The sequence below is a fragment of the Ruditapes philippinarum genome, unplaced genomic scaffold, assembly GCF_026571515.1.
Source record: "Ruditapes philippinarum isolate M1 unplaced genomic scaffold, ASM2657151v2 ctg1100_1_1_1_1, whole genome shotgun sequence".
NCBI lineage: Eukaryota > Metazoa > Mollusca > Bivalvia > Venerida > Veneridae > Ruditapes > Ruditapes philippinarum.
This window is the reverse complement of record NW_026867299.1, coordinates 45729-63128: the sequence shown is the minus strand read 5'-3', so window position 1 is coordinate 63128 and position 17400 is coordinate 45729. Positions and strand designations below refer to the sequence as shown.

At 33.1% G+C, this 17400-nt stretch overlaps 1 protein-coding gene across 1 annotated transcript; it reads left to right on the top strand.

Annotated features, from left to right (window-relative positions):
• Nucleotides 1-242: 242 nt before the first annotated feature.
• On the top strand, nucleotides 243-15208 carry LOC132735599 (uncharacterized). Its single transcript, XM_060722573.1, has 2 exons — nucleotides 243-325; nucleotides 11199-15208. The coding sequence occupies exons 1-2, from the start codon at nucleotides 319-321 to the stop codon at nucleotides 13703-13705; spliced, it is 2514 nt and encodes an 837-aa protein (XP_060578556.1). The 5' UTR covers nucleotides 243-318; the 3' UTR covers nucleotides 13706-15208.
• The last annotated feature ends 2192 nt before the right edge of the window (nucleotides 15209-17400 follow it).

The window sequence follows — 17400 nt, the reverse complement described above, 5'->3', positions numbered from 1 at the left end:
ATTATTGTATAATTGGAAACACACATACACGACATTACTTTATTCACAAAATAGATACAATTACGAGTATACCGGTTTTTATGTAACAAATAAGAATAGAATATATATCGATATGGTTCATGTTATTTAACATTTTTTATGTTAGTGATTTATGATTATTGGCATAAATCCAACATTTGTTTTATATTATTTAACATATTGAATTATAATAACATATATATAGTATACACCTAATCGTGTGCATTTCTATATGGGATAATATATATGGGATAATATATATACAAAATTTGAAATTCCGCTTTCGGTTCAGGCATAAAAATGGAAGGTAATTAGATTAAATACATAATATATTAAAAATATCTAATTTGGTTATAATGTAGACTCATTAGTTAAAAAAGATATGTTTCATTGTACTTATTAAATAAGCCTGATATATTTTTTTAAAACATCAGTTAGTTTCATTATTATGCTCTCGAAAATAGGCTTATTAAATTGCACCGTCTCGATCTGTCCGTCCGTCTGTCCGGTTTCTATTTCATACCTTGACAAAAGTATATTATAATATAGCATTAAAACAATGTGTCGCTCGCAAGACCAATGTCCATACCCTAAGAGGGCTAATCGAAGAAATACTTTAATATGTACCTTATAGAGATAGCTCTTACAGTTTATAGTTTCATATCAATCCTGTTATCTTTTCATTTAATCAATGACCACAGAGTGACTTAGCCGTAAATAACCGTAAATCTAAGACGTAGATAATGATATATAATCTTCCAGTGTAAATGCATGTTCAAAACTGACAATATTTGTAACGAGGAAATGATTTTACAATCTAAAAAATCTTGCACTATGTCAACATCAAAGTAAATTTTTCATTTTATTATATTCTTTGAAAACAACCGAAAATTACATAGAATAACAAAAGATAATGATTTATTTTATCATGTTGTAATGAAAGAAATAAACAGAAACATGTAACATAAACATTTTTATTATTGAAATCCAGTAAAACTAATTTTAATCCATGTTTAATTTCACCCGAATCAGCTTACATCTTTGTTTGGTTTCCTCTGATACAAATCCGTCAATGCCGATGCGGTGGCTGAGCTGTGTTCTGGTAAATTCAATGTGGCTTACTGTCGTGATTCGGGTTGAAAACTACCAATACCATCGCCGCCACCCCCACCACCACCACCTTTAACTATATTAAGAGGTTTATGACCGATAAATTAATTTATCCCAAAGAAATTCAACGGATGCAGATTTGCATTTGTCTAGAATATTATCGATATAACAGTGCAGGTTTTCCTCATTGTATGAATTAAGTAGCTGAATTAATCAATCGTATAACTATCTATTTTTAACCTTAAACTGCTGTATTCAATTGATTAGTTATATATAGTTATTACGTTTAAAACATATTGTATTGTATTTTATTAATGTGTTATATTTAAAATAGAACTAACTAATTAAGTGTGTTTCTACATGGAATGGTTATATTTAGAACGTTTTATCATTACTTTATCTTCGGTTTGCACGTAAATATGGAAGGTAATTTTAAATTTAATATATTACATTCATATGCTCGCAATGATAATTTAACAGTAAATGTAATATTTTGTAACCATTTTGTTAATATCAGCTCAATATACCTCTTATTATCAGTTGAATTAATGTTCTCTACGCAAACGAGATGAATCATTTGTGTAAAATCCAGTGGTATTTTGTTCAATTAAAGACGTTCCTGTTTGATGTTGTAATTCAACATTTGAGCCGCGTCACGACAAAACCAACATAGTGCGTTTGCGACCAGCATGGATCCAGACCAGCCTGCGCTTCCGCGCAGTCTGATCAGGATCCATGCTGTTCGCTATCGGTTTCGCTACTTGTAATAGAGTTTGAAAGCAAACAGCATGGATCCTGATCAGACTGCGCGGATGCGCTGTCTGGTCTGGATCCATTCTGGTCGCAAACGCACTGTGTTGGTTTTGTCGTGACGCGGCTCATTTATTTATTACATATTACAATATGTCAGTCTGTCAGTTAAATGTATCCTTGTACAACATTAATATATAACATAAAATGGCTAACCCTTTTTATACAGCTGCTAAAGCTGTCACATTACTTTCTCAAAAGAAATTTAATATTTTTTTAGAATTGATAGCTATTTTCTATACGGAAGTTAAACAAGATGATAATTATAAAGTATGTTTCCTTGCGTAAAAGTATGTAAATAGATACATGTACTTGAATATCGATTAACATCATTAATGTATACTTATGTCATGTTGCAAAGAAATATAATTATATGTAATATATTATATTGTCACGTGATAAAGGGATAACACATGTAACACAGCAACATTATCGGTAGATTTATGTCACGTTATTTTATGTACTACAAATTAATAACTATCTCAACTGTGTTTTAAAACAGTCAATAATCGAGGTTCCTAAACGGAATAGATTTGATTTAGTTGTAAATATGGAAGGTAATAAATGTTTTATATTCTTCTTAGCTATTTAAATTGTTTATGAATTAAAAGATATATGCTACAGTGACATATAGGCATGCAGGCAGAATTAAAATTGTTTAAAAGATTTTATTTGAAATGTGCATGGTCATAGAATATTATAACTAAAACAAGTCAGACGAAATAAATTGGTGGTCTCGAGTAATCTGTCCTTGATAATAGAAATTTTGCTATCTTCAAGGGCAGATAAATTTTAATCAAGGTAACCAAGACATCATCTTTCTGCTCTTCATGTTAACTGACTTCTGTTTGAATGGTTGTGAAAAATTTCAAGAAATGGTAAAGTGTATTCTGTTTACGTTCATTTACCTAGACATATGCCAACTTTAAAAAAAAAACAACAATGTCTACTTTTAAAGAAGTCCTGATTGTATTCTTCAATTGAAAAAAGAACACAAATGTTTAATGAATTGTATAGTGACTGACTGTAATACAAGGTCGATCAATTATCACATCTGTCCGCTGATGGCCAAGTGTATGTAGCAGGAAACACAAAAATCATTAAAAGGCTTACGTAGGTTTTTTATTCAAAGGCCATAACTCGGTCAAAATTATTCAATCGTAAAACCAGTTTAATATGCACAATTACTCGAAATACAGATCAAATATGAACCGGAAAACCGTTTAATATCTGCAAGTATTGAGGTACCGAACAATCCTGTAAAGTGTAATTAAATATGCATTAGTAGTACATGAGAAGTAGTCACGAAAGAACATGATGTACTTATCAGTCAAATCAATCAAATATAATTATATAGTAAATATAAACAATAGCGTAAATACAAAGATTAGATGATAACAGAAGCACATATTTCCCTAAAGTTGTATCAACTTGTTTCGCTTTCGATGTTATCTTCTGGTGTTTATAGAGGAAATAATTTAAGTAATTCATGTTTTTATGATAAAAATATTGTTGAAAAAATCAGCTTAATAGGTGTCTGATTGATGTGTAATGTAGTAGTAGATTATTGGTTAAACTGCACTGATTTCTATTGAAATGCGACTTCATGATATTTATGCATTCATTAATCAAGGTTTCGGCGAAAATGACATCAAAAAATCTTATACTTATAGCAGTAAAGCAGATAAAAACAACATGAGAACTCCTTTGATTTTAATTTGTATTTTATAAATCACTCATTTGTAATCGGCATGTGTCAGGTGATATTATCTAGGTATTCCGGATGATATTATCTGGGTATATCGGGTGATATGATCTGGGTATACCGGATGATATGATCTTGGTATATCGGGTAATATGGTCTGGGTATACCGGGTGGTATGATCTGGGTATAACGAGTGATTTGATCTGGATATACCGGGTGATATGATCTGGATATACCGGGTGATATGATCTGGATAATTATCCCGGTGATATGATCTGGGTATACCAGGAGATATGATCTGCGTATATTGGATGACATAATCTGGATATACCGGGTGATATGATCTGGGTATAACGGGTAATATGATTTGGGTAATTATATCGGGTGATATGATATGGGTATATCTAGTGATATATTCTGGGTATATCGGGTAATATTATCTGGGTATGCCGGCTGATATGATCTAAGTATACGGGTGAAATGATCTGGGTACGCCGGATGATATGATCTGGGTCAATCGGGTGATATGATCTGGGTATATCGTGTGATGTTATCTGGGTATATCGGGTATTATTATCTGGGTTTACCGGGTAATATGATCTGGGTATATCGGGTGATATGATCTGGGTATATCGGGTGATATGATCTGGGTATACCGATTATATTATCTGGGTATGCCGAGTGATATTATCTGGGTATATCGGGTGATTTTATCTGGGTATGCCGGGTGATATGATCTAGGTATACCTGGTGATAAGCTCTGGGAATGTCGGGTGATATGATCTGGGTATATTTGGTGATATTTTCTGGGTATAGCGTTTGATATGAACTGGGTGTATCGGGTGATATGATCTGGATATATCGGGTGATATGATCTGGATATATCGGGTGATATGATCTGGGTATACCTGGTGATATGATCTGGGTATACTGGGTGATATGATTTTTGTTTTCCAATTAATGCTTTGATTTGGATTTGGAACAAATTTAGAGACAAATGAGTTTATCTGTCAGTATTTTTTTCAACATTCATTTTGGTAGATTTAACATTTGTAAAATTTTTGACTGAAACTAAACACAAGATTAGTGTGAATCAGGAAATCAGATAGTCATATATTATGTTCTTTGATCTTTTTTCAAGTTTTTGTTCCTATATATTTATTTTTATATTTAAGAAATATTTAGAATGTATATCACTGGGGGTTAAATATCAAAACAAATATCAGCAGTACAATGATGAGTTCCATACGTCAAACAAAGTTGATAAATGGAATCTGTCATATATTATGTTCTTTGATCTTTTTTCAAGTTTTTGTTCCTATATATTTATTTTTATATTTAAGAAATATTTAGAATGTATATCACCGGGGGGGTAAATATCTGTCTGTCCATCCGTCCGTTCGTCCGTCACACTTTCGTGTCCGGTCCATAACTATGTCATTTATCAAAGGAATCTGAAATAACTTGGCACAAATGTTTGTTATAATAAGACGATGTGTCATGCGCAACAACCAGACCCCTAACTCCAAGGTCAAGGTCGCACTTGCTCATTCAAGGTCAACATTGTCTATTTTATGGTAATGTCATGTCCGGTCCATAACTTTCTTATCTTTGAAGGGATTTTGTAAATACTTGCCACAATTGTTCACAATATGATACGTGTCATGCGCAAAACCGGTCACCTATCTCCAAGGTCAAGGTCACACTTGGAGGTCAAAGATTAACATAGTCTATTACAGGGTATATTTTGTATCCGGTCCATAACTTTTTCATTTATCAAAGGAATCTGAAATAACTTGGCACAAATGTTTGTTATAATAAGTCGATGTGTCATGCCTAACAACAAGACCCCTACCTCCAGGGTCAAGGTCGCACTTGCTCATTCAAGGTCAGCATTGTCTATTTGATGGTATATGTTGTGAGGGATTTTGTAAATATTTGCCACAATTGTTCACAATAATAAAACGATGTGTCATGCGCAACAACCGGTCACCTACCTCCAAGGTCAATGTCACACTTGGAGGTCAAAGATTAACATAGTCTATTACAAGGAATATTTTGTGTCCAGTCCATAACTTTTTTATAGATTTAAGGATTTTGTAAATACTTGCCACAAATAGTCACTATAATAAGACAATGTGTCATGCGCAACACCTGCATCCCTACCTCCCAAGTTCAATGTCACACTTAGAGGTCAAAAATTAACATATTCTGTTTTAGGGTATATTTTGTACTTCTTCAGGATTTTGAAATAACTAGGCACAAATAGTCACAATAATAAGACAATATGTCAGGTACAACACCTGCACCCCTACCTCCAAGGTCAAGGTCATACTTAGAGGTCAAAAGTTAACAGAGTCTGTTATATGGTTTATTTTGTGTCCCGTCTATAACTTCTTCATAGATCAAGGGATTTTGAAAATACTTGGCACAAAAAGTCACAATGATAAGATGATATGTCATGCATAACACATGTGTCCCTACCTCCAAGGTCAAGGTCACACGTGGAGGTCAAACAATTACATAGTCTGTTGTAGGGTATATTTTGTGTCCAGTCCATAACCTGGGATTTTTAAAATACTTTGCACAAATAATCACAATAATAAGATGATATGTCAGGCGCAAAACATGGGTCCCTACCTCCAAGGTCACACTTAGAGGTCAAATTTTTCATAGTCTGTTATAGTGTATATTTTGTGTCCGATCTATAACTTCTACATAGTTCAAGGGATTTTGAAAATACTTGGCACAAATAGTAATATTAATCAGATGATATGTCATGCACAACACCTGCACCCCTACCTCCAAGGTCAAGGTCACACTTAGAGGTCAAAGGTTAACATGACAGAATTTTACATTCCGTGTTTCATTTTACTAGTATTTCTTTAATAAATTCATTGTTGCATTGCAGATCTAGCATTGATTATAATTTTGGAATGAAAGTCCTGACATCCATACCTCAATCTTTTAAAATAGCACAATTTTATGCTTCATATAAAACTTCCCCGAGGCGGGGGACGTTGGTAACTCTGTTACAAATTCTTGTATTTTTCTTAAACTGCTTACACTTGAAATGAATACCGAACATCCTTTAGATGTTTTATTATACTAAGCAAAACATAGAAACAATCTAGTATACTATCTGACTTTCAAAAATGTTTAAGAACAGAAACATAGATACATGACATTAATTGTATCATAGTTTTGGGACATTTCTATTGAAAATGGGACAGAGTTTAATCGTTTACATATACATGCACAGTGCGTTAACTGGAGTAAAGATATTAGTTACCGGGACTCCAGAGCATGTCCATTGATTGGCTCATTTTTGCTGGGGGTTACTTATTGTGACGACAGAGAAAGGGAAAGCGATACAGATGTTCGTTCATTGGTTACTTTTTTTTCTGGGGTTTCATATTGTGGCAACAGGAAACGTGTTTTTATGTTTGACTATGATACAAAAGAGAAAGAACATCAAAACAATCTGATTATACTAAGGGGCTACGTTTCCCCCCCCCCCCCCCCCCCCCCCCCCCCCCCCCCCCTCGTACAAATCAGATACCCTCGTGTTTCGATGTTCTTCCTATTACTTAGAATATAGGTTTGAAACGTCAGATAGATTTACCGCTTAAATAGATTGCAATTTCCCTATCTTTAAGAGTAGACATCCCGTACTATACTCGCTTCCCAAACCTAAGGCCAGCCATCATTGATTCGAGTATATACGAGGTGTGAGTGAAAAGTTTGTGGAATTGCTTTATTAAAAAACAGAACAGAACAGAACAGACATTTTATTTGAGACTTGTACATAATACATCGTCTTGCAAATATATATATATAATACAATATATCATGTCACATGGTTATGTTAACACTTGAAAAGTATATTGATTGCACAATAATACATACTAAGTAAAACAAAGCAGGAATAGTATTTGAGATTTGTGCAAAAGTAATTCATCATACAATAAACACATATATGCAATCATATAATTTAAATTAATTATGTGCATAGGTCGAGAAACCATTTTAACAAACAGATGAAAGAAATTTTATTGTGATCAAAATCTGAAGAACATTTGCTTGTAATCATATAATTTGATATCAATTAAGATTAAACAGTATAGAGAGGATGAACATTGTGAAACAGTATACAAAGGATGAACAATGTACGTGAATATCAGTTACTTAACAGTGAAAGTCGTACGTATGTAGCGGCTATAATATATTTTGCTAGATTTGTTATTACAGTATAATTTTTATTTGTTAGCAGCTGCATCATTTTAAACACACTCGGCCTTTGAAAAAAGTATCTTTTAATGTATTTCTTCCTTATATCTTCATAACATGGGCATTTAAATAAAAAGTGAAATTCATCTTCTAAGTCTAACAAATTGCATTGCAAACAATATCTTTCATTTCTAGGTATTCTATTTCTTGAATAACGACCGGTCTGTATCCTAAGTGAGTGTGCTGATAAACGAAGTTTTGTATAATAACTTCTTAGATTAAAAGGTAAAATATCCAAATAAGTTTCATACCTTAGCTCTTGCTTAATATGTTTATAATTTTCAAGCACTGTACAATTATTTACTGATGCGTTCCAATCTTGTTTATAACAATCAACGATTCGTGTCTTAAAAATATTAGGAAATTTTTTCAAATCAACCGATCTAGGATTGAGGAAAACATCTGCAAATCCATAATCACTTAGTATTTTTTTAACGTTTGAAACCCAGTTTTTACGTCCTTTAATACAATCTATCAAACCCTGTTCATATGTCTTTTGTAAAATAATATTATCTGACTGTTGCAATTTCACCAATATTTTACAATTCTTACGTATCTTGTTATATATAGCGGGAATCTTCCTAACTCGCCGTAAACACCAGCACTTGCGGTTGAAATTCTAACATTTAAAATACGTTTGCAAAACTTAAGATGGATTCTTTCAATTACCTTTGATTTTGTGTAACCCCATAGTTCTGACGAATAGTTCAATATAGCACCAACAAATGCGTCAAATAACTGACATAACAGTAAGGGTTTTAATTTAAACTTATTACATTTTACCAAGAGCACATTCAGTGCCTTTAAAGCTTTACCTGATAAGTGCTCCTGATTCATTGAAAAATTACCGGTGTAGTTAAACACCGTTCCAAGATAATTAAAATCATTTACATTTTCAATGTTATGGCCATTGTAGGTCCAACTCTCGTTAGGTAAATAAACTCTGCGCTTTCTAAACACCATAATTTTTGTTTTCTCCGCGTTTACCTCCAAACCCCAGGTATCACAATATATGTGTAAAAGATCTAAACTGTTTTGCAATTCCGCAGGAGTCTTTCCTAGAATGACCATATCATCTGCAAACAACAACAAAATTAAAACTATGTCGTCTATACATATACCAGGGCTTTCGGGCGATTGTAGTTGCAATTCTAGATCCTCAACAAACATTGCAAAAAGTAGAGGGGACATTAACTCCCCTTGACGTAAGCCTAAGGCATAACAGAAATAGTCAGAATATGAATTACATTTCTTAACACAAGATTTGACATTAACATACATATTTCTAATTATTCTAAGCAATTTGCCTTGTATCCCCTGTCTATAAAGCTTAAGCCATAAAGCATTCCTATATATACTATCAAAACACTTTTTAAGATCTATAAAAGCTGCGTATAATCGTTTATTTTCATTTAGGAAATGTTGGATAATAGACATTAAAACAAAAGCAGCATCTACGGTTGAACGGCCTTTCATAAAACCGAACTGTGCGTCGGATATAACATTATTGCTATCACAGAAAGAAATAATTCTATTATTAAGTATGCCAGTGAATATTTTTGATCAGCAACTAACTAAGGTTATGCCACGGTAATTATTTACATCTTCCCTGTTGCCCTTTTTAAACAATGGTATAATCACACCTTCGTACCATTTTTCCAGATAAATATTAAAAAACATTTCGAGATATTTTTTTCTCACGACTGGCATATAGCTCAAATATTATATAGATACATTTAACAATTAATTTAACATGAAACATTAAACAACTGACGCTGTCATACTTTGATGTCCTCGGCCGTTTTGAAGCTATATCTATAAAAGTAACTGCAGAATAACTATCCAACACAACATCATAAATATTCCGGAAATGATGGTGAAATGTCACACTGAAGTCAGTAGCATTTGCGCAAAATTTTCATTTGATTAAAATTTTACTGTACATGAATGAAGAATAATTATGTGAAATAAAAGCGTGTTCTTCAAACAGTAGTTGCCATGAATACCATTTATTCTTTTTAAGTCGCCTTCTTGATAACGAAAGTAAAAATAAATTGTATTTCATGTACCTTGATGAAGGAGAAAAATTCCAAGAACTTATTATTCAGCGCTCGTATATTGTTCTGAATCAATAATTTCAGTTTGTCAGTCATTATAAAATGACTGAGTTGTCATAATTTTCTACTTTAATAATATCCTTTGAAACAGTTTGTGTGAAACGGACCTATATATGTGTATGTGTTAATTATTTTATTATGCATGCGATTTACTTTTATTGTCATTAGAACAGCGGCGCGTTCATCACATTTCCTCTTCAAGTTAAATATTAGTGCCGGGTTACCTAAACGCCAGGGATACGTATTAAAACAATGACAGTTAATTTTGTTTTAATTGTAAGATGATATTTCATTTCGATGTACATTCTACATTCAAAGTGAATACTTACTCTGGTTTAAATGAGTATCGTTTTACTATTATTTCTTCTCATGTATCATTTTAGTGATTAGCCTTTCCATGCTCTGACTGGCGCCCTGTCCTGTTTTTGTTTGAGGTCCTCCTGGGCTACTTGCCGCTGGTTCTTGTTGTTGGGTCGTGTGGGGGTTGCGTTCATTGGACACCGCCTTTCCATGTTGATCTTATTTATTATATTTTGTTTAAATTGCCTTAATATCCTTGTAATGCAAATTGACCACTTACCTTACGTTATTAAGTGTTGAAACAAGCATACATAGAGTTCGAGAAGAGTGCAGGGAAACATAAAATTCATAATTCGAACTTGTTCAAAAACCTTTAAGGAGCTCCAATGAGGTCAAAAAGCCTACAAACATCAAATTTGAAATTCTTACACAAAACAATGTAAAACGAGCAAAGCAATTAAAATGGAAAACATGCAAAATTATAAAAAAAGGAAAATTTACAAAGAATTATAAAGAAATATGATCAGAATTAAACATAAAAGATTTTTGTGCGATTAAGCCCCGATTTGATTGAAAAGCGTTGCAACGCTTTTTACTTTTGAGTCATTTATCACAATAGAAATGATGGTTTTGGAAAATCGAGGTGAGGGAATGATCTGAACAATTTCAAACACGCTATTAGTCCAGACCTTCATCAAACACTACATAAATCTCGAAAAAGCATTTCTTGTCCCGGCATGTCAAAATAAACCTCAATGGGATACTATTAAGAATAATTATGATTATAATTATGGTAAAAACTTCATAATTATAAATAAATGCAAATAAGATTTTTCGATTTGTTTCAGAATACTTGTTTGGCTCCGGCGAACCGTATTTTGGATCGGATCATCCAAGCTTAAATCAAATGTCCGAGTACGAGATAGATGCATTGGAGTTATGCAAAATTCAATTCATAGAAACAATCAACCCGTTCTTACTTCTTGAGCAGCTGTTCCTCAGCCATATATTATCGAAGCAAGTTTACGCCAATTTTCGTTATTTAAGAAATAATGGCGTGGATGAAAGGTTCATCTGTAGAATTTTATTTAATACTTTGCCATTTTGTATGAACTTCTGTAACCTTGTTAGATGTTTAGACAACTGTAAATATATAAATTTGTCGTCAACCCTATTCTGGAATTTGTTCAAAGTGAAAGCTAAGATATTTGTCGTGGTACAGAAAGCTTCGCCATTTCAGCGGCCCCTATTACGGGATTTTTCAAGAAAGTTGAAGAGAACAATCCATAATTCCCCTTGTACAAATAGAAAACGGCTTATGCGTTTTCTCGCAAAATTTTACAAGAAGCGAATAGTCAAAGAAACAGATACCGACAAACGTCAACTTTTCGCTGATAAATACATAACAGTTATAGCCGCTGAGATCGATGTGTGTGCAATAACATTTGATGAAAACTTACACAAAAGTACAATCTTCAAACTAATGAAAAAGATGATAAATGAAACTAGCAACACGTTAATAACAGATATTGGTGTTTATGGACGCTTAGCAAATGCTTACGCAATCGCTGGAATATTCTCTGATAGTGATGATATGTTAATGAGAGCTACGTGTATGTCCTACCATCTAGGTCCGGGCATTGAATTGTTCAATTTATTTTACACGCACGTATATGTACGGCTTTGGAAATATGAACAGTATCCTACACTTGAATTAAGAGACGCACTAATGTTTTGGGGAAGGACGGGTTTAAGAAGTTTACAAGAAGATGATAATTACTCTTTGACTGTATGGAAACGAAATCTAATAACAAGAATGGTTTATTGTCTGCTAGGGTTAGGAAACAGAACAAATATAATTAAAAATTGCATTATCAATATAGAAGGAATAAATGAGGCTAGTAAATTGTTACAAGATTTCGAGAAAAACAGGTATGGCATTGAGATAAGGCGTTTAATGCTTTATAATGTTGCAAAGGCAAGGTTTATCGAGTTAACGGAAGAAAACTATTTGAAATGTCTTCACTTTCTCCAACAAGCTGTAATGCAGGCCGAAAGTGGTCGTTTTGAAGAGCTTCGTTTCATTAAAGAATATCATACTCAAATGATGGAATCGTTTAACAACGCCATAGCTGAAAGTCTGCTAAAAGCATTACCTTGGCCTGCTATTCAATCTTCTATACATGCATATGAAGATGAGCATTATAAACACACAAAGACATTCCTCGCCAGAAATGATTTTGATTCACGTACAAATGAATTTGGTAATGCTGTAAGTTATGTAGCTATATTTTCACCTTCCTTTCAACATCACTTGCAATCAAATTCCAAAAATTCAGATGATTTGTACACGTTCGAACGTTTGAAATCACCATGCGGTACCTACTCTTCTAATGATTTCCATCAAATTAATGAATACAGTTATGGTCGGGATAACTCAACCTGTTCAACACCGTCATTTCATTCATTAGAACAAGGTGACTTTTACATTGATGTGAATTTAGAACATTTATCGTGCGAAACACCACCACACGATACAATAAGATCTGATTACTGTGATCTTGCTTGCAACTTTGTACCACAGCGATCCTCATTCTCAACACCTTCATTTCATTCATATCATTCCTTACATTGTGTAAATGAAAATGATGTCGTCTTTCTTCTTTCATCTTACTTGACAGATGATGAATACGATAATGAAGTGTTACCGACAAGATCGGCGTGTTACACTCCATCTTTCCATTCATATCATCCACATTTAGACGAGTCTCAAGTTATATTTAGCAACATACAGTCATTGAGTTCTACGCCATCAATTGCATCTAATTCATATTTACTTCATTCCGAGGAATTTGAAGCAAACATGACATCATTTCTTGCATATGCATTATCCCGAAAGGAAAAACAGAAGTATCATTCATATATCCCACGCTCGATATTATATCCACGTAACGAACCCACGGACAATCACTTCTTATTAAGAGACTCATGTACAACCCCCTCCTTCCATTCATTATATCCACGTAACGAACCCACGGACAATCACGTCTTCTTAAGAGACTCATGTACAACTCCCTCCTTTCATTCATTATATCCACGTAACGAACCCACGGACAATCACGTCTTATTAAGAGACTCATGTACAACTCCTTTCTTCAATTCATTATATCCACGTAACGAACTCATGGACAATCACGTCTTATTAAGAGACTCATGTACAATACCCTCCTTTCGTTTATTATATTCATGTAACGAACCAATGACAATCACGTCTTCGTACGAGACTCATGTACAACTCCCTCCTTCCACTCATTATATCCACGTAACGAACTCACGGACAATCACGTCTTCTTAGAAGACTCATGTACAACTCCCTCCTTCCATTCATTATATCCAAGTAACGAACCCACGGACAATCACGTCTTATTAAGAGACTTATGTACAACTCCTTTCTTCCATTCATTATATTCAGGTAACGAACTCATGGACAATCACGTCTTTTTTAGAGACTCATGTACCACTCCTTCCTTCCATTCATTATATCCACGTAACGAACTCACGGACAATCACGTTTTATTAAGAAACTCGTGTAAAACACCCTCCTTCCATTCAAGATATTCAAGTAACTAACACATGAACTATCACATCTTATTAAGAGACGAGACTCATCTACAACTGAACTCCCTCCTTTCATTCATTTAATTTACGTAACGAACACATTGACAATCACGTCTTATTAAGAGACCCGTATACAACACCCTCCTTCCATTCATTATATTGATGTAACGAACACATGGACAACAACGTCTTAATAAGAGACACTGGTACAACACACGTTTTTGATTTATCATATTTACGTTTTGAACACATGGATAATCACGTCTTATTAAGAGACCTGTATACACAGACTTTTTCCATTCATTATATTCACGTAACGAGCACATGGACAATTATGTCTAATTAGAAGACACTTGTACAACTCCATTTTTCAGTTAATACATTCACGTCATGAACACAAATACAATTACATCTTGTTTATACAGAACATTGTACAACTCCTTACTTTAATTCATGGTATGCACGTAACGACAAATGGACAATCACATTTTAGAAACCCTTGTACATCTCAAAATGTTGAAAATGAATTAAGAAATAAAATATTATCAAGAGAATAAAGAAAGCAGTTTACACTTTACAAAAAGAACGTTCAATCCAAGTAAATCGATAAATAAAGGTCAAAATATGCAATAATAGCCCTTACTGCGTTAGTCACACAGTAGAAATATGGTGATAGATACTGCAAATTCAGTCATTGAATATAATATGTAAATCATTAAATGAATTGTGCACATTTTTCTCTTCTTTAGTTCGCTTTCCCTCGAAATGTTTTGGCTCATCTGGAGGCATGCAGTTATATAAGATAACTTTTACAACTTTCTCCTACCGTTTCATTATACATTTTTGTATTCTGGTAACGAACCCATGAACAATAACGTATTGAGAGACCTTTCATTCATCATATTCAGGAAATTTAACAGATGAATAGGTAGTTCAGACAGAGGGAGAAATAAATTTAGAACATAACAATTATGGTATTTTTAGATCAGATTATTGTGTTGAGCACGATTGTATTATTATTATTATTATTATGCCATCTTCGCATCGTTCTGCATTCAGTAAATGTCGGTGTTTTGTTTTGCTGTTGTTTTGCTTTCATTAGACTTGCAGCAGGAAAGTATGAAAGTTTAAGTAAAGAAAACCGTACAAGTCCATTTTGTGTCAATTTTGAACCACACATTGCTCATTTTATGATGTTAACAGACGCTTCTTACAAGGCAGCAGCAGCTGCCAAACCAGAATTTTTTTATATGTCAGAAAGTGATAAACTTGTGTTTCTTTTTACAAACACCGCCATAATTAGAATATGTACCAAAACCTGTAAGACATATCAATCTTACTTATTTGTAAACAAAAATCTTTACATACATGTAGTTTCTATTTGTTTGGGTCGTCAGACCAAACAAATAATGGTAGCGAAATTTCAGACCCTGATGTTCTTATTTGCAAATGCCGAAAGTAGTCCAAACTTCTCGAAGCGGTTACTTCCCTTCATATGTACACTATCGCCGAAAAATTAAGGGGAGATCACTTCGTAAAGATTGTCAAATGACAGACGCATTAATTTTAGTGACGAAAAAATAGTTCCCGATTGGTCGAAGATTTCTTATATTGTGTTATTCTTATAGATATATATGCTTGTATTCAGCTCCATGATCATGAAATCCCCAGGTTCACAAATGCACTTCAGTGTTAAACGACAGGTTTACCAAAACAGCATATAATAAAACCAAACGTTTCAATAAAATGAAATATAATAACGATGAAAAACAAAGGCTTGCAAAACTAATTAAAGCTAACCCAAAAGAATTCTGGAGAAAAATGAAAAATCAATATACAAAAAAAAGTAAAGGAATTGCCGAAAATCTTGATATTCAGGACATACATGAACATTTTAAATCATTAAACAGTACCGAAAGTATAAATGAAAACGAAAGTTTAAATGAATCTGTAAATGATGAATATCTAGACCAAATGATTTCTTATATGGAACTTAAAAATGCTGTTTTCTCACAAAAAAATAATAAAAGCAGCGGCTTTGATACTCTGCCAGCAGAGCTTTTTAAACATACATTTACTCAAATTGCACCCTTTATGTTCCACTTATTCAACCATATTTTACTACCGGACAATATCCTGAATCGTTTGGCGAAGGAATAATAATACCTAAATACAAAGGAGGGGACATAGAAAACTACAGAGGAATAACTCTAATTAATATTATATCAAAAATCTACTCTCAAATTCTGTTAAACCGCTTGACGAACTGGACTCAAACAAACGAAACAATCATTGAAAATCAATTTGGCTTTCAGGCAGGTAAATCAACAATTGATTGCGTCTATATTTTACATTCAATTATAGCTAAAACTTTGTCGTTAAAGAAAAAATTATATTGTTGTTTTATAGACTTCGAAAAATGCTTCGATAAAATTACGAGATCTCACTTATTTCATAAACTAATAACAGAAAATGTAAGCTCCCGATTTGTTAATTCTATAAGAGCTATGTATAATACAGTGAAAGCATGCGTAAGATATAAATCAGAAAACTCATCTTTTTTTCACGTCAAACATTGGAGTTAAACAGGGAGATCCCAGTTCCAGTCTGATGTTCTTATTTTTCGTAGATGACATTCTTTTGAATATAAATAGTAACATAGACGGCATCTGTTTTGTAGATGACGTCAAATTATATTTATTGCTTTTTGTCGATGATGCTGTCATTTTTGCAGAAACACCACATGCATTACAGTCAATACTTAATGACTTACAATTATACTGCGGTCTGTGGGATTTAAGAGTAAATACATCTAAAACAAAAATAGTTATTTTCGAAAAAGGACGAAAAACAACGCATTCTTTCATTTTTAATAACGTAGTGTTAGAAATCGTGGATTCGTTCAAATACTTGGGAATAACCCTATTTAAAAACGGCAACTGGAATAGAACACAAAAACACATAGCAAAACACTCTCTATATGCACTTCATAATTTATTTATTATTTATAACCAATTAAATCTCAATACAAAAGAAAAATGTAACTTATTCGATGGTCTTGTAGGATCAATTCTAAATTATGGCTCAGAAATATTTGGATACCATAGTGCAAATGATATAGAAGTGATTCATAATAAATTCATGCGGAAAAAAAATATTACACGTTCGTAAAAGTACAAACCTTGTTGCATTATATGGTGAACTAGGAAGGTATCCTATGATGATACAGCGTAAAATAAATTTAATTAGATTTTGGATACGAATAGTAAAATCAGATGATAATAAATTACTTAAAATGGCATACAATATGCTTAAAGATGATTTTATTGATAGTAATAACTATAACGGTCTTAATTGGGTTGGACATGTTCAACAAATTTTCGATGAAATAGGTATGTCAAACATTTGGCTATCCCAAAATGCTGACATCGT